General features: G+C 47.7%; 1 protein-coding gene across 1 annotated transcript; it reads right to left on the bottom strand.

Moving 5' to 3' along the window:
* Positions 1-1146: 1146 nt before the first annotated feature.
* MAB21L3 (mab-21 like 3) lies at positions 1147-23845 on the bottom strand. The gene is made up of 7 exons (XM_074983569.1): positions 23502-23845; positions 17293-17433; positions 9926-9997; positions 6641-6932; positions 4198-4379; positions 2419-2613; positions 1147-1565 (listed from the first exon to the last, which is right to left on the bottom strand). Exons 1-7 carry the CDS (start codon positions 23547-23549, stop codon positions 1332-1334), a joined length of 1164 nt encoding a protein of 387 aa, XP_074839670.1. The 5' UTR covers positions 23550-23845; the 3' UTR covers positions 1147-1331.
* Between the last annotated feature and the right edge of the window lie 2127 nt (positions 23846-25972).

The raw sequence follows: 25972 nt of genomic DNA, 5'->3' as shown, positions 1-25972 counted from the left end.
GGGAGAGGGCCAGAGATGGGTGAAAAGAAGTCTTGGATGGCTGGAGAGAGCTGGGTCTTTGAGCAGGAGAGACTGGGAAGAGAGGCAGGGGTGGGAGCTGGAAACAGATGGCCACCATCTATACTGAGGGCTTCTCAGCCATGATCAAAGGTTGCTGTAATGGGCGCTCTATGCACTCATTGTGAAAAGACAGGCAGTCTCTGCCCCAAAGAGTGTAAGGGGCTAGAGCAGAGATCATGATGATCCCCCTGGTCATGACAGCTCAGAGAAAATTTATTTTCAAATTATCTGACCAGGTTATAATCCATCCAGCAATTTATGGTCGTAGAAAATAAAACACTTTATTGTCATTTAATAACATTAAGCACAACATCCCCTTTAGAACTCTGCTTCTTTTCTCAAAACACTAACATTTTATTTTTCACATATTTTATATATATAAAGCTCCAGAATCTTCTGCAACTAGGAACCTTTGAAAAATGCTCTGCCTGTCTACCAGGACCCCAAAATACACAGCTGCTAACCAGTGAAAAATCAGTTTGTCCCTCTGACAGCTGGGTAGAGCCAGATGTGTTAGAGAGCTCTGGCACAGCACACACCATTGGGGGGCTGACGACATGGCGCTAGCGCAAGTGCCAAAGGCAAACACCAGCAGCCTGCCCCAAGAAAACATGGAGGGAAAAAGACCATGAAACAAAGGCAACTAAAATATTCAACACTTACCAGTTAAATTCTCTTTACGGGGAGGGTAGGAGCCACATTTAAATGTGGAGGGAGGGAGGAGCTTCTGTCCTAACAGAAATATTTTGTGATTGCCCTGAGGTTTCCATCTGAGAACATTCATTTAGCTTCACAACTAGGTTGTCAGGTAGGTCAGCTTTAATTCCATTTTACAAATGGGTGAGGATGCAGCATAGAGATGTCAAGTGATGAGCACAAGGTCTCACAGTAAGTCAGTGGCAGAGCAAGGGCTCCTGCTGCCTAGTCCGCTGCTGTTATCATAAGACCACCCTGTCTTTTGGACTGTAAACCATAGGAGCAGCAGCAAAGAGTGAGGCAGCACCTGGTCTGTCTTGTTTTGGTGGTGGCTGGCAGCTCCAAGATAAGCCGCTCAAGCTATAGAAAGCAACTTTCAGTGGCTGGGCATCAAGCGAACCCTCGAGAGAGTTTTGTCCTCTCATGACTCCCAGTTTGACTCTTGTCTTCCATACTGCATGTGCCACAGCTCTCACATTCAAGGGCACAGCGTGCACTGGAAGGGCGAGAGGAACAACCACAGACAAGGCAGGCTAGGGTGGAAAACAAGAGTAAGATAGAAGTTCCTCCCTGCCTCAGTCCAGGCTGAGCACGGGGTTCTCCAGGAATATGGTTAGCTTGCCTGCCACCAGGTCCAGGTCGCTGGTGTTGGCATACTTGAGCAGGTTGGTGCCCCTGATGAAGTAATGCTTTAGGAAGTGCTGGCTCACGCACTTGTGCAGCTTCCGCACCATCCTCAGGAAGCCTTCCCGGAAGCAGCGCCAGTCCTTGGTGCGTGGGTACTTCTCACATGTCCAGAACAGCACCGTCTGCAAGGGGCAGGTCGGGGAAGCGGAGAGGGAAAGTGGGGAAGGAAGAAGACATGTAACAGGGATTCTGCTAAAGCGTCACACGACTTGCTAAGGTAATTTTACAGCTGATGAAAAGTGCCAGAGTGACTGCCTGAAAGCAAGGACAACACAAGTGTCCCCTGTTGCTTTAATTCTCTCCTGCCACAGAGGGATCGTGCTCACACCTTGCCTTCCTTGCTAATTACCACACCAAGGACACCAATGGTGGGTTTTTTGACGTGCACATCCTCTCATCAGGCTTGGGTGAGTGAGACACACCAAATTCATTTCAGAGAGGCCAGTAACAGCCATCCACTGGGAACAGCTGTCAGTCACAACTGACTGGGCAGGATTGGAACCCGTGACCACTAGCAATGGCATTCACTGCGTGATCCTGGCAGGTCATTTCCCTTTCTGTGCCTCTTTCCTCCCTCTGGGCATAGCCTGCTATTGCAGTGAGGGGGTTCGGAACATGACTGGGTAAACATCCGCAAATCCCTTTGAGCTCCTCAAAAGGCTCAGCAGCAATGTGAAACGATTTAGGCTGCAGGTGTGAAAATGAAGTATAACACATGACATTACTCAAGAAATAGTATATGATCATGCAGCTGAAAACTGTACTGTAATAGGTGGGAGGACTTAAGGCAGCACGAGCAGCCTTAACGCTGAGACTGCTGGTCTTCTGCAGGGTTACCTGTCATTGTGCAACCGGAATGTTCTATTAGCACTTTTGTGGTATGGAATGTAGACAAACCCCTTCCATCGTGTTCACGGAAAAGAGAGTAACGTGATGACAGCAGTTACCTTTGGCGTCAGCTGTTGCTGTACCCACCTGAAGGTGATAGGTCGTCAGGATTGGCTTATTTCCTGCACACCAGACATCCTCCTTCATTTGTCTCATGACCCGGAAGCACTTCATCCGGCAGCCACCGTCCTCGTCAAGGCCCTCTATCAGTATGCGCTCAGCTCGGGAGAAGCCCAGCTGCCAGTGGTAATTAGAGCGGGCCAAGAGGTTGAAGCCAAATGACTGCAGAAGAAAGGGGAGAAGTTACGAAGGGGGAGACGCACACTTACCTTTGGAGCTGCATGTAGGGAGGACGAGGGCAGGATCCACAGCACCTGCCTGTTACCGCTGAGATGTGGCTCTGCATTATGGACTGAGTCACAAGAGACACAAGTGTGGATTTCCTAATTCCCAGGAAACTTCTATCCACATAAAACCACGCGAGTTCCTCACATACGGATATGCAGGTACTCCAGAGACATCCATCTTTGGAGGAGCAGGAGGTGCTGCAAACCATGCGGCGTTGGCAGAACTGTAAGAGGTTGTGGTAAGGGCACAGCAGAGCCCACGGCAGGTCAGGATGAAGAGGCAATTGAGTTACATGGGGAATCTCTGGCCTAGAACAGCAAGCGGAGGCTCTCTAGGTCAGGACCGAGGCGGTCAGAGCTCACCAGGTACAGGGCAGGACAAGACTGAGGTGCATGTGAAGACGGTGGGTGTGCCAGTAAGAGGTAGAGTGACAAGACTAGAAGAGTAGGGATGGTGCTGGTCAGGACTGAGTGACACTGGCAGAGTTGGGAGAGGCATGGGGAGTCTTGTCTGTACCCTTCCACAGGTTACTGACCCTCCGCAACATCTACAAGCAGTACTACTAAGAAAACTAGTGCACTTCCAAACAGCTGAATACTGAGCTGGGTACACTCAGTAAAGTGGCCCTTCTGGGCCTCTGAGAAGCATGACTCTCTCCCGGCCTTATTTCAGGCCAGGAAGATCAGTTTAGGTGGATGCAGTACAAGCAGCGCTGAACCCTTAAGACTGACCGCCTACAAAGAGAATGATGCTACTCATTGGAAACCCAGTACTGGCTGCTTGGTGCTCAGTCTCCAGCAGGGAGCATTATCGGACACTATGGAAGTCAACAGAGCTCTCAGCGCCTGACGGAAGGTGGCGTTTCATCCTCCCCATGAAGGGCCTGGTTCTCCCGTGGCCTTGGACCTTGAGCTGTCCTTACCTATATATGGAATATGCAGCTGCAAAGGGCACCCAAAAAATTGGGCCACCGCTGGGTGGTAATGCCCACCCCACCTCTTCCTATCCCTGGGCTGTGGCTCTGTTTACTCCAGGGAGAATCTAATGAACTTAAAAGTGAAAAAAGCTGCCAGACCTGTAGAAGAACACAGAACCTGTGAAAGAGCCATTCAAGTGGTAACAGGCATTTGCCAGCCCTAGGTATGTACACCGTCAGTTTCTGAATGTATTGTGTTAGTTGACAGGACCTTCCTTTAGAATTTGCTTTAAAAATATTTCATTAGTGTGTTGCTGAAGGTTATGAGATCATACCTCTAAAAAATCATCCCCTCCACCCAGGCTGCTGTCGGGGTAAAAATGCTGGGGAAAAAGTGCTGCCGTTACAATTTGGGTTCAAGCAACCCTGACAATGGTGCATCTCAACCTTTGTGCTGCTCAGAACCATTTACTGTCAAAATCTTCTGAGATGTCCAGCAGGTTTCCCAGCTCCCAGGTTGTGAGATGTTTTCAACAATATCGTAAGACCTTTTGCAGTGTTACTGGCCTTTTAAGTTCTCTCCTGCACCCTCCGCTTTGTACCTTGATACATTGCACTTTCTCCTGGGAAGGCCAGCGCCTGAAGCAGCGGGGCCACCGGGCTTTCTCAGGCCAGCAGTTTGGGATTTCCACAGTAGGGACCAGCTCCACTTCTACCTGGGAGTCTGAGATCTCCACAGCAACTCGGACCACTGAGCTGAAGCTCTCCAGCACGCTGACTTTACCTGCCAAGGAATGACAAGGGGAGATGATAAAGAGAGGGCTGGCCAAGCAAGGGGTGGCCTGGGTCTTTGTGCCCCTGGGGAATGCCACTGTTCAACTCTCACTTTCCAGCAATAGGACCAAAGAAAGCAACTCACAACCCCACATCTCCTTTGGGCCTGGACATGAGGCAGAGGGGGCAGCAAATTGGCTTCCTGTTTCCCCCTCTACCTTGACCCTTTGTCGCTGTGGGGCCCAGCCGAAGACGAAAAAGGAGCGGAAACTTCTCCAACAGCCCAGTAACACAAGCGGCAGCTAGGGACCTCAGTAAGTCTAAACAGAAAAGGGCCCCAGTTGAAACCTCAGCTCCAATGACCCTCTCATCCTCAGGGGAAGTCCAGATCCATGAGCTCCACGGTCAGGTCTCTCTCTGCCCATGGTAGTTATTAAGGGTATTGCTGGGGTTGGGCATACTCTGGTCTCAAAGGAGAAGAGCCATCAGCCAGCTGCACAACACGACGAGCTGCAAAGCTGAGAAAGCCTTGGGCTCCTCAAGGGCAATAGTCACCTCCAAGCAGTGCTGCTTGCAACCAAAGGCGCATTACAGTAAACCCTTGATTTTACGGACCCCAATTTAGCAGACTTTGGAAACAACTGGATGTCTGCCAGGCCCCCTCCATTGTGCCTGGAGTTTAACTGGGGCCTGTAAAATCCCAAAGCCTGCATCCACCCTCCCCCAAAGCCTGCATCCACCCTCCCCCAAAAGTAAGGGACCTACTGGGGCATCGCTTCCAGCCACCACAGTCCGCTGTGGCCGAACAGTCCACGGTGGCCTGGACTGCCCCTGCCTAGAGCTGCCACATGCTCCACACACCGGGGTGAGGCACAAATGTGGGCAGACAGTACTTGCACACACACCCCGACCGTGGTGGGAGGAGCGCATGGTGGCTCTGGCGGCGGCTCTTCCAGCACTGGGGCGTCCGGCAGCTTCAGCTGTGTGCCGCAGGGCAGCTCCAGCCGTGTGGCAGCGTCTGGTGGCTCCTCCAGCAAGTGGCAGTCTGGCGAGTCCCGAGCTTTCTTTTGGAAGGGGCGGGACTGGCACTGGGGGACCCTGGTGGGGGTGGGCAGGCAGTAAATCCTCCCATTTAACTGACACCCTTCCCCACTGGTCTGTTAAACGGAGGGTTTACTGTACATGCACATATGTGGTATGGCGGCCAAGTCCTCAGGCTATGGCCCTTCCCCAGGCAGTGGCAGGGAGGGACAGGGCTGTCTACCCACTGCCCACTCAGGTAGGACCCCACCAGCCCTGCGTCATGATGCGAGGGCAGCAGGGCCAGAACTGACCGAGTGGCATTGCAACCTGGTGTACGGCCCATGACCCCGACCATCCAAACCTGTGCGGTGCTGAAACCCCCTTGCACCAGGTCGCAGTGCCAGGCTGCTGCTCCCACACGCCTGCCATAACTGAGTGGTCACAGGGACGAACCCCAAGGGGGTGGGGTGGGCAGCCTTGGGGCAAGCTCCTGCACCAGGCTCCCTACCCAGCTTTGCGCCACACCCGGTAGCTCATGTCCCCTGCCCAGAGGATGCACTCAGTGACAGCCTCAAGAGCTGGGGTGACTTCCCATGGGGTCAGGGCAGCTGGCTGGGAGAGAACCCTAGCGCATACCATGCGAAAAATAAATGGGGGTGCCCTGGCTTCCCAGTACCATTCCCAATCCTCTCCCCAGTTGCTGCCCTAACCTGCATCCCATACTATCCCAGAGTGTCTTTTGGGCTGGTCCAGGCAGGAATGGAGGTAAACCCCAGCTGGTCATGGACACAGGTTTCAATCTCAGTCTCCTTTATTTCAAGATGCTTGTAGGCAAGAGGTGTCTGTGTTTGCCCTCTGCAGAATGCACTAAGGACACCCCACGGAAGTTCTGCAGCTGGAGAACCCTAGAGGGATTATAGGACACACAAAGTGTCTGGCCCTACCAAAAAGTTATTTTCTGCAAATTTAGGTAAAAGAAAATCTGGGTAGATTTTTTTAGGAAGCAGGTGACAGGATCCAAATGCGTAACAGATGGGTCCCGAAGCAAAATCTTGGATCTAAACATCGCTGAGAATTGAGAGCTTGCTCTCTGCACCTGGATCTAGAGATTTACTTTGTGCAGACAAAGCCTGTCCCCTGAGCTCTGGAGGTGGAGGGGTGTGAGTCAACCTTGGTGGCCAGATGTCAAGGTAGGAGTAGTGATCAAGTGAGAGCTAAGTCCCTTCACACCCTTCCCGTTCAACTCACTGGAGAGATTACAGGAGGTAATTGACTTCTCCATCAACTCCCTGAAGACAGCAAGGACCTTGGCTGGAACGAGATCACCTTCGATGTTCACCTCTGTCTCATGCCACTGCTGCAGGCTCTTAGAGAACTGCTCCACCTCCAGCCACTGCTGCAGCTCCTCTGGGTCACGTACAGGGGAGAGGAGTTTTGCCCCATGCACGGTGTAATACCGCCAGTGCCGTACCTGGCGTTCCCTGTAACCTGTCAGGCCGCGCAGTGGGACTGTGATGAGGAACTGGCTGGGTGCTAAGACCTAGAAGAGTTCAGAGAGATTGCGAAAGGAAATGAGGGCAGATTTACAACCTGCAGAGGGAGAACATGGTCACAACAGATAGAATCACTGGGGCTTCAGAAGAAAAGGAAGATTCACGCTAGAATGCCGGCAACTCACGCAGGTCTCACACTACGCCCTTCCGGCTAGGGCCCTGTCTTAGAATAAGGCTGGAGGCTTGTAGATGACCTATGCTCTACTTGGAGTACAACAGTTTAAGTCAAGTCAAGTCTAGAAGCTGATAAGAAAGAGACACTAGTTTTGCTTGCATACCACTATGGCTGGGAGCTAAGAACTAGCAAGGCTATGAACATCATCAAAGCTACCAGCTAATCAGAATTTGAACAAATGTTTCCTAAAAGGGTTTTTGGGGTAAAATATTTAACCACCCCTATTCTGTTGGTCCAAACAACATGGCTAAAACATCCAGACGTTTAGCAGTCTGAATTCTGAAGCTCTTCAGCTTTCATGAACCATAACTCACCCTGACTTTACTAGGGAGAAACCTACTAGAGAAATAGAATCTAAATCAGACAGCAGGTGCTGGAAGGTGGCTACCCCCAGGTAAACAAAACACTATGCCACTCTCCAGTAACGGTCCAAAGCACTATATTAGGCTGTGTCTATGTTACCCCGGAAGATTGACCTGCTCACCATCGATCTTCGGGGGTTCAATTTTGCATGTCACAAGGAGTAAGGGAGGTCAAGGGGAGAAACTCTCCTGTCAACCTTCTTTGGTAGGAACGGCCAAATTAGCTGAGCGCAGATACATCGATTCTAGCTTCGTGACCGACATAGCTACAGTTGTGTATCTGTGGTCGACTGACTGCCTACTGTAGATGTAGCCTTAGAGGATTATTGCTGAATGTGATAGGGTTTTATTAAACTAAGACTATCAGCCGGAAGCACAGTATGGCAACTGTGGAAACCTTTGTTTAGTCAAAGCCCGTTCATTGTTGGAGGGGGAAAGAAGATCTTCACCACAGGAACATGTAAAACAAACCAGACTCCACAAGAAACATCTCCCATCACATTTTTGTTTCTTGGCATTGAGAAATAAGCCAGGACATTACAGAATCTCCATGCAACACTCTGTAAGAATGACTACAGCAGCTTTTATAGCACCTCTGACTCGTTTTCCAGTGTGTCTCCTTAATCACAACTACACAGGAAAAAAAAAAGCATGTAAGACAGAATCAATTCTTGCCCAACATTTTTCCATTCCAGGACCTCTACTTTCACCTGCTCAGCCTGGTCAGAATGTAATTGTTCAGCTGCATCGTGGAAGCACAAATGCCCCTATTCTTGTGAACTACAGGTGATCCACAGGTTAAGAAACATTGATTTAGCGGTCAGAGCAAGTACAAAGATCCCACATCTTAATGTGAGATCAGCCACTGCTTAAAACTTGCTCAATCACAATTAAATTCACTCATCACTTTGAATTACTCAAAGTCTGTGTCCACACTAGCCCCCCGACCCTTTTGCAAGGGGGATGCTAATGAGACACTTTGGGATATGCTAATGAGGTGGTGCACTGAATATGCAGCACCTCATTAGCATAATGGCTGCTGCGGCACTTCAAAAGTGCCGCTTTCGATCATGCGCAGTTCGTCTACACGGGGCCCTTTTCGAAAGGACCCTGAACACTTCGAAATCTCCTTTTTCCTGTAGCCAAATAGGAATAAGGGGTTTCGAAGTGTGCGGGGTCTTTTTCAAAAGGACCCCATGTAGATGAGCCACGCGCGATCGAAAGCGGCACATTCAAAATGCCGCGGCCTCCATTACGCTAATGAGGTGCTGCATATTCATTGTAACACCTCATTAGGCTATCCTGAAGTGTTTCATTAGCAGCCCCCTTGTGAAACTGGGGGGCTAGTGTAGACATAGCCAAAGTGTTGTAAAGTCTCTCACTCTCTCTCTCCTGATGAACGAGGCTCCTGAGGTGCATTTCAAGGAGATATTTTAAAAATCTCGCTTCCTTAAGCTGTCCTGGCTGTGGAGTGAATCTGTGTGCATTCATTAGCCTCTGGGCAAGCCTGCTGTGTGCCACATGATTACCCCTGACTGGAAAACTGGGCTTAAAATAACAGCAGGGCCTCACAGAATGACTCATCATCGAATCTCTGCTGGGCAAAGTCATACATGAGTCTCATTTTTCAGGCAGCTGGAGAGGGGGGCAAGCGGCGTACTAAGCAACTGCATTGCAATTCTCAAACTTTCAAAGATCGTGAGTGGAGCCATAAGATAGTGTGAGATTTTACAACATGGGGTGGTGATCGGGGTGTTCTTTATACTCACATTCTGATTTCTAAAGCTTGGGGCTGCACTCAAGTCATGGTTGCAGAAAGAAATTTGAACATATGAGTGCTAGAAATGTACTTCTGTTGTTTTTCAAAAGAAACCAGAGACCCTCCTGGCCTCCCAAGACTCCTGTAGGTGAAGTTTTAGCAGAGAACACCAAATATCAACAGACTCTGGAATTATCAGCAACAGACCAGGCGCACTCACATTGCAGCCCATGGGCTAACTGGGACCCACACCCACCTTTTTCTTTCATATGGACATTCCATTTAAACTGTATATCTTACAAGCCCCTGCAAGCTGCGTGCCACTTTTATCTGAGCAAAGTCACTCAGAGCAAATGACCACCAAGCAATGCACGCGGGGACCTGAAGTCCATGGCCCATTCCTCTGTATTCAAAACAGTTGATACACGTGTGCAAATTAGGGGCATTCCAGCCCCTGGGCTCATGACAAATCGAAAAACATTTCTTAGATATGTACCTTGGTATAAGCAAGAAGGAAGCAGTAAGCTGGAAGCCAGGGTCCCATGCTCTTAGCTCTCTTGAAAGGAGACAGGAAGGTCAGAGGAAGGACTGGCCAAGGGGGTGAGGGAGCTAGTGTTTGGAGAAGGCAGGGGGATGGAAGAGGCGCAGCAGCTATTTGTAGAAGTCAGTGGGAGGTATTTGTACCTGCACAGATGGGTGGAATGGGCGTTTCCCCCGAAGCAGAGCAGACCACTTGGCCAGTAAAGCTGGCTGATCCTGAGGGAAGCAGAGAGGAAAATAAGAAGTATACAGAATAGAGAGAGAAAGCCTGGGCCAGACAGTTAGTTCATGTGGCATTTTGGAGTTTCTGCCAAGCTTCATAATAAAGAGAAGGTTGCGCAGCTGTTGTCCGCAGAGATAATACAAAGTAGCGATCAGCATTGTGGGGAGGTGAGATCCATCTATGGATGTTAAGAGTTAACCGGTAGGGGCTGGAGCTGCTCCCTGTCCACTGGGGATGGGGTTGCTTCAGCCCTGCGGGGCCACCATAGGCAGGGTGCTCTAGCCCAGCTTGAGCAGTTCCTGTCCACAGGGTGGATGGACTGACTGCTCCAGCCCAGCTGGCTGCTTGGCCGGGCTGGAGAGGCCTCTCCAGACACCCCCTGCCCTCTTTAATTGGTTAATCAGTTAAATCTACCATTTAACCAGTTAACTAATTAAACAGGGTTTTACATCCCTCATCCCATCTCTACAGCTTGTTGACTCTTTAGGTCTCAGAGGAGGCCACCAACATGGTGCCAGCTGTGATGGTGGTTTTACAGTCCCCCTAACTGATCTGAAATCCCCGACTCCTTGTGTGTAAGGCATTAACAACAGAATCAGTAACCTATACGTGAAAGACTTGAGATCTTATTAAATCCCTGTGTAATCATCACCTGGACAGACGTAGCAACTAAGAATGCTGTTTCCTGAAATTATGACCTGTTATAGCTGTTATATCTTTGAAAAACTCCCATTGGCAGGCACAGAAAATAAACTGTGGAAATACTGGACAAGGAGATGAAAAAAGGCTCTTTTCTGAAGCATATATCAGGTCCACACTGGCTACCAGGAGCAAATGAGGCTTTCCTTGGCAAAAGCCTTTGACCTACTTTCACTGTATAGATTCTGGGAAGAGCAGAGCTGGAATTCTTCAACATAATGATTTTCTGGCAAAAACTGACAGTTTGTCAAAACTAAAACTTTTTATGAGCTGAAAGGGTCAGTTTCATTGACTTCCCTTTTTTGTAAAATTATTTGAAATGGTCAAAACATCCCATTTTGATATTTTCAAAATGAAAAGTTTAGTTTTCGGTGTTCAGCATGACTTTTCATTTCCAAATTTAAATGAATGCACATTAAATAGTTTTCTAAAATAAAAGGTCAAAAATCAAAACACATACTACAAATTATAAAAATACAAAAGATTTCAGTTGACCTAAACTGTTTTCCCCCCACATTTTTAGTTTGTGAACATTTTCAAGATGTTGACTTTTAGTCCTTATTTGGGATGGGGCCTCTGAAAAGGAACTTCTTCCCAAGACAGGAAAGCCATTTCTTGCCCAGCTCTATTTCTCATCTAACATAGTTAGGAACCGGGCTTTTCTTCTGCCAGAACGCAGTGGAACTGCATTCCAGCACCTTTTTTCCTCCATCTGGGGTCCTGCAGCAGTGGCTGCTGGCAGGGCTCCATGCCCCAGCCGTCTCCAAGCTGCAGGATCCTCCCCATCCCCTGGCCGAGGTTCCTGTGGCTGGTGCTGCCAGTAGGACTTGAATTCTGGCACCCTTTTTTTCTAGAAAAAAGAAGCACCGGTTAGGAATGCTTAAATGTCATGGATGTCTGGATCTTCCCAGCAATTGGGATACCAGAATATTAAATGAACCCTGTTTCCAAAAGCAACACCTCAAAAGTTCTACGGCAAGGAACATACTAAGTCAGACCAATGATCCACTGATCTAGACTGATATCCCATCTTCCATCACTGACCAGTGGCAGGGGCTTCAAAGGGAATGCATTGAAAAGGCAAACATTGAAAGATCCACCCCACTGTTGACTCCAGAATCAACAGCGGACTGCTATGTACTCTGACATCTTTTCAACCCCATTCCTTTCTCAGAAGCAGCCATGGCAATAACTTTATGGGCTTTGTTTTGCAAGCAGGAGTAGCTAGTGCCCTGAGCTAACTGTAATATCTTATAAACACATCTTTGATAAACTCTATTCCTACACATTATAGTTATCAGTCCCACTAACTTGACTGTAGCACGCTGATTTTTAGCACTGGATCAGACACTCGCCACTTTATAGATAGTTAAGTTTTCAGGGTCTCAAGAGGACAGAGATGGGTCAGATCAAGTTCTATCTGTTCCTGATTACTCTCCCAAAAAAGAAGACCTTGCTTGTTTTTGGCAGACCCCAGCAGCCCTACTTTCTGAGACTGTGCTGTTGTTGTATCTCTCAGACTATGCAGAACTGTCTCTGCCAGAACAGGGGCACCAGCCGAATGATGCCCAAAGTGGTGCCTGTGGCTCAGGATGTGGCTCTCTTCTTTGCGGAATAATACTGTTGCCATGGGACACGGTGCTGCTGAAGATGCTCTATTCAAAAGATGACCTAAGAATGACTCAGGTTGAGAGCATAGCTGCATTCCAACTCCAGTAATAATGTTCTGCCTTCCCAAATACCCTCTGATGCTTCAATCACATACACTGTTCTTTTCCACTTTCTATCCCCACACTATTGCCAAGGCTGCTTTGTGTTTTTACTGAGTTTCTTTGTCCCACCCCAGAATTGGCTGCATTTTGGTAATGGTTTCTATAGTGCATAACTATGGTAACATTATGCTGTGCAGATGAAAGGGTCTGTTCATATTTATTATCATTCTTTTATTGTTAAACTAATTCATTTTTACTTAAAAAGGCACATGAATCATGGAACATTAGAACTGCAAGAGACTTCAAGAGGTCATCGAGTCCAGTTCCCTGCCCTCTTGGAAGGACCAAACACCATCAAGACTATCCCTGACAGCTGTCTGTCTAACCTGCTCTTAAATATCGCCAGCAATGGAGATTCCACAACCTCCCTACGTAACATATTCCAGTGTTTTACTATCCTGACAGTAATGAAGTTTTTCCTAATTTCTAATCTAAACCTCCCTTGATGCAGTTTAAGCCCATTGCTTCTTGTCCTATCCGCAGAGGCCGAGGAGAAAAATTCTTCTCCCTCCTCCTTCTAACACTCTTTGAGGTACTTGAAAACTGCTATCAGATCCCCTCTAAGTCTTCTCTTTTCTAAACTAAACAAGCCCAGTTCTTTCAGTCTTCCCTCATTGCTCATCTTCACTAGATCTTTAATCATTCTTGTTGCTCTTCTCTGGACCTTCTCCAATTTCTCCACATCCTTCTTGAAATGTGTTGCCCAGAACTGGACGCAATACTCCAACTGAAGCCTAATGAGTGCTCAGTTGAGCAAAAGAATGACTTCTCATGTCTTGCTCACAACACTCCTGTTAATGCATCCCAGAACTATGTTTGTCGTCTTTGGCAACTGCATCACGCTGTTGACTCATATTTAGCTTGTGGTCCACTATCACCCCTAAATCCCTTTCCGCAGTAATGCTTCCTAGACAGTCGCTTCCCATTCTATATGTATGAAGTTGATTGTTTCTTCCTAAGTGGAGTACTTTGCATTTGTCCATATTAAACTTCATCCTGTTTACCTCAGACCATTTCTCCAGTTTATACAGATCATTTTGAATTATGAGCCTAAACTTCAAAGCAGTTGCCACCCCTCCCAGCTTGGTATCATCTGCAAACTTAATAAGCGTACTCTCTATGCCAATATCTAAATCATTGATGAAGATATTGAATAGAACCGGTTCCAAAACAGACCCCTGCAGAACCCCACTGGTTATGGCCTTCCAACATGACTGCAAACCATTAATAACTACTCTCTGAGAATGGTTATCCAGCCAGTTATGCACCCACCTTATAGTGGCCCCATCTGAGTTGTATTTGCTTAGTTTATTGATAAGAAGATTGTGCTAGACCATGTCAAATTCCTTACTAAAAGCTAGGAATACCACATCCACTGTCTCTCCCTTATCCACAAGACTTGTTATCCTATAAAAAAAAAGAAAAGCTGTCTGATTGGTCTGGTATGATTTGTTTTTAACAAATCCATGATGGCTGTTACCTATCACCTTATTTTCTTCCAGATGTTTGCAGATGAATTCCTTAATTATTTGCTCCATTATCTTTTCCGACACAGAAGTTAAACTGACTCGTCTGTAGTTTCCTGCATTGTTCTTTTTTCCCTTTTTATAGATGGGCACTATGTTTGCCTTTTCCCAGTCTTCTGGAATCTCTCCTGACTTCCAGGACTTTTCAAAAATAATAGGTAAAGGTTCAGTAACCTCCTCTATCGGCTCCTTAAGTATTCTAGGATGCATTTAATCAGGCCCTGGTGACTTGAAGACATCTAATTTTTCTAAGTAATTTTTAACTTGTTCTTTATGTATTTTGTCCTCAAAACCTACCCACTTCCCACTAGCATGCATTAAGTTAGGCATTTCTGCATCAGCCTTCCTGGCGCAGACCAAAACACAGAAGTCAGTGGGTACCTCTGCAATTTCTAAATTTCCTGATATGGTTTCTCCCTCCTCACTGAGTAGTGGGCCTACCCTGTCCTTGGCCTTCCTCTTGCTTCTAATATATTTATAGAATGACTTCTTGTTACCCTTTATGTCTCTGGCTAGTTTGAGCTCGTTCCATGCCTTGGCCTTTCAAATCTTGCCCCTGCATCCATGTATTGTTTGCTTATATACAACTTTTGTCATTTCTCCTAATTTCCACTTTTTATTTGACTCCTTTTTGATTTTGAGATCATGCAAGATCTCCTGGCTAAGCCAATGCAGTCTTTTACCATATTTTCTCTCTTTCTTATGCAGCGGGATAGCTTGCTTTTGGGCCCTTAATAATGTCCCTTTGAAAAACTGCCAACTCTCCTCAGTTTTTTCTCTTAATCTTGCTTCCCATGGGACCTTACCTACCTGCTCTCTGAGTTTACCAAAATTTGCTTCCCTGAAATCCATTGTCTTTATTTTGCTGTTCTCCCTTTCACTATTTCTTAGAATCATGAACTCTATGATGTCATGGTGACTTTCTCCAAAGCTACATTCCACTTCCAAATTCTCAACAAGTTCCCCCCTATTTATTAAAATCCAGTCTAGAACTGCTTCTCCCCTGTAGCTTTTTCCACATTCTGAAATAAAAAATTGTCATCCATGCAGTCTCAAGAACTTTCTGGATAGTCTGTGCCTCGCTGTGTTAGTTTCCCAACATATGCCTGGAGAGCTGAAGTCCTCCATCTCCACCAAATCCTGTGTTTTGGATAATTTTGTCAATTGTTTAGAGCAAGTCTCATCTACCTGGCTAGGTGATCTGTAGTAGACCCCTTTCATGACATCACCCTTGGGTTTTTTTTACCCCTTTTGACTTAACCCAGAGACTCTCAACATGTCTGTCTCCTGCATCCACTTCAGCCCAGGTGTGCACATTTTTGATATATAAGGCAACACCTCCTCCCTGTTTACCCTGCCTATCCTTCCTTCCTAAGTTGTACCCTTCTATACCAATATTCCAGTCATGTGTATTATCCCACCAAGTTTCTGTGATACCAATTACATCATAATTGTGTTTGTTTATTAGGATTTCAAGTTCTTCCTGCTTACTACCTGTACGTCTTGCATTTTTCTATAGGCATCTAAGATACTGATTCGCTTTTGCCCCTAATTCTGCCTAGTCCCTCTTTTGTCTTTGCTATTATAGCCCATGATCTGTCCCATTTCCAACCCCGCTCCCAGGTCTCCAGGTTTTTTACTTATTTGTGGGCTTTGGTTACTTGTCACCATTGAACCTAGTTTAAAGCCCTTCTTACTAGGTTAGCCAGTCTCAATCCACATACATCCTTCCCATTCCCCGAAAGGTGAATTCCATCCCTGCTAAGCAGTCCTCCACGGAATAGCATCCCGTGATCGAGGAAGCGAAAGCGCTCCTGGCAAGACCATCCTCACAGCCAGGCATTCACCTCCAGAATGCACCTGTCTGTGCCTGGGCCCTCATCCTGGACAGGAAGGATTGAGGAGAACACCACCTGCGCTCCCAACAGCTTCACCCATACTGCCAGAGCCCTGTAGTCATGCTTGATGTACTCAAGGTTACATCTTGCAGTATCACTCATGCCCACATGGATGAGTAGCAGGGGGTAGTAGTCGGTAGGCCGGATAATCCTTAATGGCTCGAGTATGGGCTCCTGGGAAGCAGCACACCTTCCGGGATGACGTCAGGGCGACAGATGGGCGCCTCTGTCCCCCTCAGAAGGGAGTCTCCTACTACCACTACCCTACGTTTCTTTCTCATAGTGGTGGCAGCAGAACTCCCAGCCTGGGGGGTACAAGGCTTCTCTGATTCACCTGTAGGGGGTGATTCTCTATCTCCTGTGTCTCCAATATCCGGAATGGCGTAACGGTTTCCCAGCACCACAGTGGAAGGGTTGGGAGCAGGAGTACAGCCCTGCCCACTGCCGGAAATGACCAGCTGCCAGTGTGCCCCCTGAGCCATCTCCACCCCCACCGATGGGGTGTCAGCGCTCTTTTGGGGTGGGACAGCCACCTTAACCCCAGCCGTCTCCACGTGAATGCTGCCCAGGAATTGCTTGTGGGGTCTAACACTCCTAAGCCTGGCCACCTCTTCCTGTAGCTCCACCACCTGCTTCCTGAGAGCTTCTACCAGAAGACACCTTCCACACTGGATGGTCTCCCCAGGCTGGACTTCACAAGGTGGGAACTGCCAGCCACAGTCCCTGCAAAACCACACCAGGGTCTGGGGAGAGGCAGCCCTGGTCAGGAGGTCTGTCTGACTACAGGTGGAGGAGACAGGAGCAGTGCTGGCACAGGTGTTTCAGGTCTTACTAACCATAGTGGAACTCCTCTGTCAGACTCCCTCTTAAAACTCCCCTGTCTACAGTCCCCTCCCTGCTTCGCTCCCCTAATCACTCTGACTCAAAAATAACCATTCTTCACGCTGGCAGCGAGGAGAGTGGACGTTATTATTTAGGTGGGTATCTGACAATCTAATTAGGGGGAAGTTTCACTTTTCCTATAAGCAAACTTACATCCTCACGATGACGGTGGTGAAATCCAGCCTACGACTAAAATCTCTCAAACTTGCCCTAGTGGCAGAGGGTCCTTGGTTATCAATGTTACACATGGGAGTAAGTAGCAAGGAATCTACCCAACTCCCTAATCTTGTCTTGCCCTGCCAGATCCTCCTCCAGCAGTAAGAAGGGAATTCAGTCTCCTTGGTCCCTTCAGACCTTGACCTCTCTGCTGAGACTGCTAGCTAAGCTGGCAATGTGCCAACTATAGTGTTTGTTTGTATGATATGGAGACCTGCTCAATAGGAACAGGGGGTGAACACCAACTCATTGCATTGCAGATCACCTGACAGGACACGGAACCTTTCGCTCTTACCCTTAAATTCTCATTGTGAATGCCAGAGTTGGAGATGGCCTGAAATCGCGTGTCCCTGTAGCTGATTTCGGCGGTCAGCTGCTGGATGATCTTCTGCACCTCGTCCACTGTCTTAGACATCAGCTGGTGTCGTTGTTCCACCTGTAGACATCAAGCAAGTCACTTTATGCGATGGCTGACTGCAAACACTCCTCCTCCAGGTAAGAGATCACCTGGGTGTAAAACATCTGGAAGTGTGTGTATACAGAACTTTGGGCAATAAGAGTTAAACTTTTCCTTTTGATAATGGCCAGCTTCCTCCCTCTGGTGATAATGGAACTCAGACAGGAGGCTCTGAAGTGGATGAGGCTCAGGAGTTTAACACGACATGGGAGGGGCCTATTGGAAAGCGGGGGAAGTGGGCAGGTGCAAACCTTCCCACTGCTAAAGGCCCCTCCCACAGTCAAGTGGGAGGGACCACTGGACCCAGACACCAAATGACAAACCAGTTAGGGGTGCAAGTCAAATGTTCAAAATGAGGGAGCCAGAAGGTGACACTGAGAAGAGAACCCCAGACAGCGCCCACTGCTCTGAAGCTATCTAGGGAGCCAGCGGATGCTGCCCAGGGGAAATCTGACTGGAGAAGCAATATCAGGAGGAGAGAAAGTAGGCCCCATATTCACAGAGCAACCCCCGCCCCTCCCCGGTGTTGTAGGTGGCAGCCTTGGCTAGGAGCAGGAGGACGCTGATGAAGATGTCCCATGACTTCATGGAGACACAGATGGGGTGTGCATAAATGACAAGGTGAGGGGAAAAGTGCAGCCAGAACCTCAGCAGAAGGTTCTGGGAGGAACCAGAAGAGGTGCTGCAACCTGGTGTGCTCGAGGTAGGCATCTGCCAGGTTCTCCCTCACAGTGAAGAGTGGCAGGCATCAGGGATGGGGGTGAACTGTGTCAGGTGCACGGCTGTGCTCTCAGCTCTGTGAAGGAGCTGCCAACTAATATCCCCCGCCTGCTGTGGGACCAGAGTAGAATAAAGGCTGGCCCACCAGCCTTCCTCAACCTCCACAGGTGGGAGATAGCCCAGCCACTTGGTCTTGGGGTGAGACATAAGGGTGAGGAAATGAAGCGTGTGGTCCCTGGGCACAGTCTGGAAACAGATCGGCCGCAAGTTGTGCAGCCAGCTATAAGCAGAAGAGGAAGAGAGGCTGGCAGCGGAGAAGCTTGCTGAATGGGGGGCCAATGAAAGCAGCTGGAGAGCTCACAGTGGGGAGTGGGGTGTACCCTCTCACAGGACTCCCTGCAGGAAGATGAGAGCTGCCCACACCTCTTGGAGCATGCACAAGGGAGTCTGAAGGGTGAAGAGTCCCGTGCAGTGCCCTAGCACTCGGGTATCTGCTCACTCCCCACTGTCATGGTCCGGGAGGTCTCTGACCCTGGTGGATCCTGCCAGGACCAACCTCTGGCACACTGAGGGAGATTCTGCTGCCTGCACACATGAAGGTGGGTTGTGTAGCAGGGGAACCTTGAGGTAGAACTCCAGCAGCCTGGAGAGATCTTGCAGAAGCCAAGCATGGAAAGAGAGGTAGAGCAGTTGTTATCTTGGAACCTGTAGCCCACTCGAGCAGGGAGAGGGTTACAGACAAGCCAGAGGAGGCTCATGCAAACCTGGCCAATCAGGGCAGGGAGCTGTCAGCCAATCAGGGCCAGGCTGGGCCCTATAAAAGGCTACAAGGATTGACACAAACTCATTCTTTCTCCAGCTGTGGAGCAGGAGGAACCCAGCTGTCTAGGAAGCTACAGAGGATACCTGTGACATAGCAGTGCTAGAAAAGAGCAGATGAAGCTGGGAAGCTCTGACCTAACCCTTCTCCCCTTCTACAGGCCTCATACAGGGGCCCAGGGAGGCAACCAGGGTGGAAGACAGCAGGTCCACAGCTGCTTGCAATGACTAGTGGCCATTTCAGACTGTATTTTGTCCCTGAGGTAAGGGGCTAGATGAAAACTGGCAGTGGGTCAATGGGGCAAGGTGGGTATAGGGGACGGGGATTCTGTAGACAAGAAAGAGCCCAGAGTGCAGGGGTGCTACCATGGGGCAGTGCCACAAGGAAAGGGCACCATGGGCTGGAAGGGATATGGGACATGAAGTAGCACAGCAGACAGGTAACTGAGGGCAAGACACCAGTCAACAGAGGATGCACCTGGGCTGGAAGAGTTAATTCCCAAGGAGACCAGCAGGAGGTGCTGTGCCAGTAAGTCTTGAACCCTTAACACTGGGTCACAGCCAGTTACACACTCGTTCTTTGGCCCATTTTGGCTCAAGATTACCCAGCTTTTCTTTTGTGAAGACTAGCCAGCCACTGATTCAGGAGCTGCAATCTCCAAGATGAAGCTTGTGTAGCTCAGGTGTTCTCGGCTGGGACAACCCCACGGGTGCTGTGACAGAAAACATGAGCTCTAATTCACTCTTGGCAAAGGGCTCATGTAGCTCAGCTGACTGGTCTGAATTTGGCTCAGGGGCCCTGTATGTGTGAAGCATAAGAACAATTCATTTCCTAAAGGGTGCTGAAGTTCTCCCCTGCACTGTTCTCAGGGGTAACCACAAGTTCTCACCAGAAATGCTTACCTTGCTCTATCTTCCCTCCAGTCAAGTGATATCAGACAGAATATCGATTATCATGAGTTTCGGTACAAAGGAGGAGGTAGAGGATAAACTGAGATAGAGGCTCGGCAAACCACATAAACAAGAACCAACTTGAACCTTCCTGTATTAGCACAAGTTCAAGGCTTATCCAGAGATGATACAGGAGACGGGCGAGCCAATTACTTAGGGTTTAATGAACCATACAAGGATTATGCTTAGTGAAGGAGATTGGTATATTCCATACATGAGCCGCACACATTTGTCAACATGCAGGCTTCTCCAAACCAAATCTTTGAGGTTAGTTCATTGCTGCTGCACAGCAGCCTTATTTTGAAATAGTTTATTTCCAAATAACGCTGCTACACACAAAATGCATTTCAAAATAGCACTAGCTATAGTGAACCAGCCACGTTATTCTAAAATGCGGTGCTTTGTGTACTGGTACTTAGTACTGGCACCTCAGCAGCACCCGATGCAGGATTGGCAGGATTGGCTGGGGGTGGAGAGGGAGGAGCGGGAGCTGGCTGAGTACAGGCTCCATTCTTTTTTGAAAAAATTAAAAACAGGGGCACTGCTAAAATGTATTGTTCAAGCCAACTGCACGTGGCCAAATGGCCAAATAGCCACATGTGGCTAGTGGCTAGCATGTTAGACACCACAGGTGAAGAATCAATACACTGCATAGACAGTTGTAAATATGATCCAAGTTAACATGCATAAATTAGTCCATGGTATCTGTGCTTATTCATTATAGGATTATAAGTTTTAACAAACAGGCTGCAAGATGACATGGAAGAAAAGGACCTTTAGGGCTCATTAATAGGACCACTGTGAGTCCATCTAGGGAAGTGATTATTCCCCTTTATTTGGCACTGATGAGGCCACATCTGTAACATTGCATCCAATTATGGGTCCCCAGTTACAGAACGGATGTGGACATATTGGAGAGAGTCTAGTGGAGGGCAACAAAAATGATTAGGGGGCTGGAGCACATAAATTATGAGGAGGGGCTAAGAGATTTGATCTTATTTAGCTTTCAGAAGACAAAGGAGGGGGGTATTTGATAATAGCCTTCGACTACTTCCAAAGAGGATGGAGAGGCTGTTCTCAGTGGTGACAGATGACAGAACGAGGAGCAATGGTCTCAAGTAGAAGCGGAGAAGGTGTACACTGGAAATTAGGACAAAGTATTTCCCCAGGAGAGTGGTGAACCACTGGAATGCATTGCCTAGAGAGGTGGTGGAATCTCCATCCCTAGAGCTTTTTAAGTCCCAGCTTGACAAAGCCCCAGCTGTGATGATTTAATTGGGATTGGTCCTGCTTTTATCATGGGGTTGATCTGATGATCTCCTGAGGTCTCCTCCCCCAATCCTGCAATACCCACCTGAGGAAGTGAAAAAACAGATCAACAGAGCCAGACGTGTGCCACGAAGCCTCTTACTACAGGACAAGCCCAAGAGAGAAACCAACAGAACACCACTAGCCATCACCTACAGTCCTCAGCTAAAACCTCCACAGCGCATCATCAGGGATTTACAACCCATCCTGGACAATGATCCCCCACTTTCACAGGCCTTGGGAAGCAGACCAGTCCTTGCCCACAGACAACCTGCCAACCTGAAGCAAATCCTAACCAGCAACTATACACCGCACCACAGTCTCTCTAACTCAGGGACCCATTCATGCAACAAACCTCGTTGCCAGCTCTGCCCACATATCTACACCAGCAACACCATTACAGGACCTAACCAGATCAGCCACACCATCGTGGGTTCATTCAGCTGCACATCTACCAATATAATTTATGCCATCATGTGCCAGCAATGCCCCTCTGCTATATACATCGGACAAACTGGACAGTCTCTAAGTAAAAGAATAAACGCACACAAATCAGACATCAGAAATGGCAATATACAAAAACCCACAGGAGAGCACTTCAATCTCCCAGGCCACACAGTAGCAGACTTAAAAGTAGCTATCCTACAGCAAAGAAATTTCAGGACCAGATTCCAAAGAGAAATTTTTGAGCTACAATTCATCTGCAAATTCGACGCCCTCAGCTCTGGCTTAAACAAAGACTGCGAATGGCTGGCTAAATACAGAAGCAGCTTCCCCTCCCTTGGTGTTCACACCTCCACATCAACTGCTGGTAGTAAGCCTCACCCTTCCTGACTGAGCTAACCTTGTTATCCCCACCCTTGCTCTGGCTTATTTATACCTGGCCCTGCAGATTTCCAAGACCAGCATCTGATGAAGTGAGTCTGTGCTCACGAAAGCTCATGCTCAAAACTTTTCTGTTAGTCTATAAGGTGCCACAGGACCCTTTGTTGCTGTTACAGATCCAGACTAACACGGCTACCCCTCCGATACTCGTCCCCCAATCCTGTGATTTTATGATTCTATGATTTATTACATAATAATAATGATGAATAACCGGAATTGTGTCTTCCTCCATTGGGAGCCTGCTAGGAAAGAGAATCTCTCTGAGGGATGTGAAGCTACTGGTGGAATCTAAAATTCTGGTGGCCATGAGCCCCATTGAAATGCTACTTCTGTTGCTCTGTACTGCTGTGTATGAGGCAGCACACTACCACAAATCTCTCTATGCACAGCTGTGCCCTACAGCTACCCTGTCACTCCACAATAGAAATCTTTACACCGAGAAGTACGAATTGGCAGAGTTGGCTGGAAATTTTCTGACTGACATTTTTCAGAAAACACCAATTTGTCAGAAAGTGAAATATATTACCAGAACACGTTGATTTCAGTGATATTTAGTTTAGAAAAAATGAACAGAGTTCTGACAAGGTCAAAACATTTTCATCTTTTCAAAACAGAAGCCTTGCTTTTCTGTTTAAAATAATTTTTGTAGAACTTTGCTCTTTAATAAATATGAGTTGAAACTGGAACAAAACACTTTGATTGACCTGAAATGACATTTTTTTTTCAGAAATTTCATTGAGCACGCAATTTCAGTTTTTTGTTTTTTTTAATTTATTTTCAGAACAGCATAAAAATTGGAGCATTTCCTACGAAATTGAAACTTAGTTCCAATCTAGCTTTTTGAAAAGGTTATAGGGCTTGTTTAGACAAGCATCCAAGGTTTAGGAAAATGATTAGGTCAGTTCTAGTATAATCCACCCCCCAATTATTGGACACATGCATTATCATACCTAGAGATAAGCCTTGCTGCTATATTTTTTGTTCTACTGCTATCAAATCTGTGTTATTAGCTGGATGAAGAGGGATCCTAGATGCTCTATTACGTCTAAACACAAATAATTCCAGCTATAACCACACTTACAAGTACAAATTTGGAGGAGAGAGCCCATAAGACGCACTGGTTCTGAAGAGGGACAGGATGACAACGTAGGGGAAAGTTAAGAGGCCACCAAACCGTACCTTTTGCTAAGGTTCTGAGATGGACACTTTGGAAATATTGCTAGAAATCTTATCGTCCGATACTTCAACCTTATTTTGTCCTAAGACTCAAGAGGCAGGCAAGCGCCCAGCCCTGGAACGCTGAGTTTTTCAAGACCATCCCTACTTCTGGAGACAGACGAGACATACACACAGAGAGACTTTACCTTATTCTTGATGTAAAATTCCACATCTTCATCTGTGAATGGGTTCATGGTAGGATGCTCTTCCTAGTGCTCCAAAATTTAATCTTATTTTCTTGCCTGGCTTTGGGTGTTTCAGAACCACTTCCAGCTTTTGGTCTGCAGCCTTCCTTGCCTTGCAAACCCAAGATACCCAATTCCTCTGTGGATGGAGAAGAGGGGAGACAAGCTGGGAGGTTTGCTTGTTTTTTCTGTTCTATGTTACAGTATGTTTCAACTCACTTGCAAAAACATGTCCAATTATTTTTTTCAAGCTCTGTTTCATTCTTATTTCAAAATGGCGATTCTAATATATATACATCTATAGAAAAAACCCATACACTGCTTTGCCTTTGGGCTGAATTCAAAGCACCTTTCAGTCTCTGTTGGGGATTCAGAGTTCTCTTGCCCAGCATTATTTTCTGATTGCCATGAATTCTTCCCTGTTTTCGAACTCTTAACTAGATCATTTATAAACCTTTTCAAAACACAGAAACACTCCCTTCTTGAGGTCAATCTACCACTCTCCTGTATCTGTACAGTGCTCATTACATGCAGATCACTCATTCGGGTTGCTGTCCTCAGCTTCTACTCTTTTATTTTCTTTCTTTCTCCTGTCATATTGACAGTAAACGTTCCACTGCTTGTCCCCAGCCTACAGTTTGCTTTGCCTGCTTTACGATAAACACTTACACAGCTGCCTCTTGTTAGCTGCCCAGACAACAAACGCAACACTCGCCCTTGGAAGGGAAAACTATTGATTGTGCCTTATTGATCTGATAGAAGTTGTGGGCTTTTAAAAAAAGGGCACGTCATTCCCGGAGGGGCGGGGGCAGTAACAGAGTCCTACAGAGACGTACGTTCGTGCTGTTCTTTTATGTTATTTTTACAGTGCTGAACATAATGGGGCTCCAATCCTCACACTGCTGCAATACACTCATTAATAGTCACTAGAAGATTTACCCAGCATTTCTGGGGTCCTTCAGGGCAGGGGACTGGGTGTGTGGGGGGGTGCAGGTTTCTGGGTTAGAGGTGAGGGGCTCAGGGCAGGGGACTGGAAGTTTGAGGGGGTGCAAGTCAGAGTTGGGGGTTGAGGAGGAGCTCAGGGCTGGGCATATGGTGCAGCAGTCAGGGCAGGGGGTTGGGAGGCGTGAGGGGCACAGGAGTCAGGGCAGGAGGTTGGAAGGTGTGTGTGTGGTAGGCGGCCTCCCTCTGAGCTTATGAGCAAGTCCATCCCAGGGGACACGAGCAGTAGAGAGAAGGGACCAGAGAAAACTATTCCTTTGTTTGGCTTTTTGAACAAATAGCTTTCTCACAACTGGACCCAAGGAGTGGAGCAGCAGCCTGCAGTCAACTCCTCCTAAGCGCTCTTCCTGGGAACTATCTAGACCGTTTCAAAAACAGAAAGTCTGCTCAGCACTAACCGCAGCTCATGGAGGGAATTCTCTGCCTGGATCACACTCCTGGGAGCGGGAGGGGAAGGCGTCCTGGGGCTTCCCTTCAGCTCCAGTTAGACAGCAGTATCAGTCAGCACCACGAGGGTTCTGAGCAGACACAGACCAGCCACTGAGCGAGGGCGATACCAGAACTTCACTTTGGTGGCAGGAAGAGCTCATTTTAACCAAGGGGGGTCTCAAAGCACGAGGCCTCCAACTGGAGCAAGACTTAAGACACTTCGGGATGTTTCAGATGGAAAGGATCTTTCGTACCACATCTAAGCCACGTCCTTTCAGACAGCACAAGATTGTGCCCTACAATGTTCTCTGGGGCTGGGCCCATTTTTAAATACCCCAGTTAAGCTTCCCCCACACCTTTGAGATTCCATAACATAAAAGATCTCACCATCAGAACGTTCTGCATGATGTCCAGCCTGAGTGTTCCCTTTCTTAACTTCATGCCAATATCCTCTAAGACAGCAAGACAAAGAGATGGAGCTTTATTTTGAAGCAGTTCAGTTCAGCATGGCTGGGACTGTGACCAAGGTCCTGTTGCTGGAGTAACACAGCCAGTCAGCTTCACTTTAAACAAAGGAACACAATAAGCCTGCATACAGCTAAGTGATCAGCAGTGGGGATGCTGATGGCTTGGCAATATTAGGGTCACTGCAGCCTAAGCGGGTTAGGCCAAGGCATCTGCCTGCAAAGAGATTACAGAAAAATACCAACTGCCTCACCATTTCAGCCTTGGTGAGCTTGTTTGCTAGTCCACGAAACCTTCCACACTAACATCTCCTGACAGCACAGCTCACTAGGGTGCCAACGAAGCTGTGCTGGGCATTGGACCTATCTTGCCATTTTGCGACTGCAGAAGAAAGTAAGAATGTCCCTAACGGGTCAGAGCTATGGTTCCTCTAGCCCAGTATCTTGTCTTCTGTCAGTGGCTGGTGGCAGTCTCTTCAGCGGGCATGAACAGAACAGGGCAATTATCAAGTGATCTATCCTGTCTTCCACTCCCAG

This window comes from Carettochelys insculpta, chromosome 1 (assembly GCF_033958435.1).
Source record: "Carettochelys insculpta isolate YL-2023 chromosome 1, ASM3395843v1, whole genome shotgun sequence".
Classification (NCBI taxonomy): Eukaryota; Metazoa; Chordata; order Testudines; family Carettochelyidae; genus Carettochelys; species Carettochelys insculpta.
The sequence above is the reverse complement of the archived record's forward strand: the minus strand, read 5'-3'. Positions and strand labels throughout refer to the sequence as shown.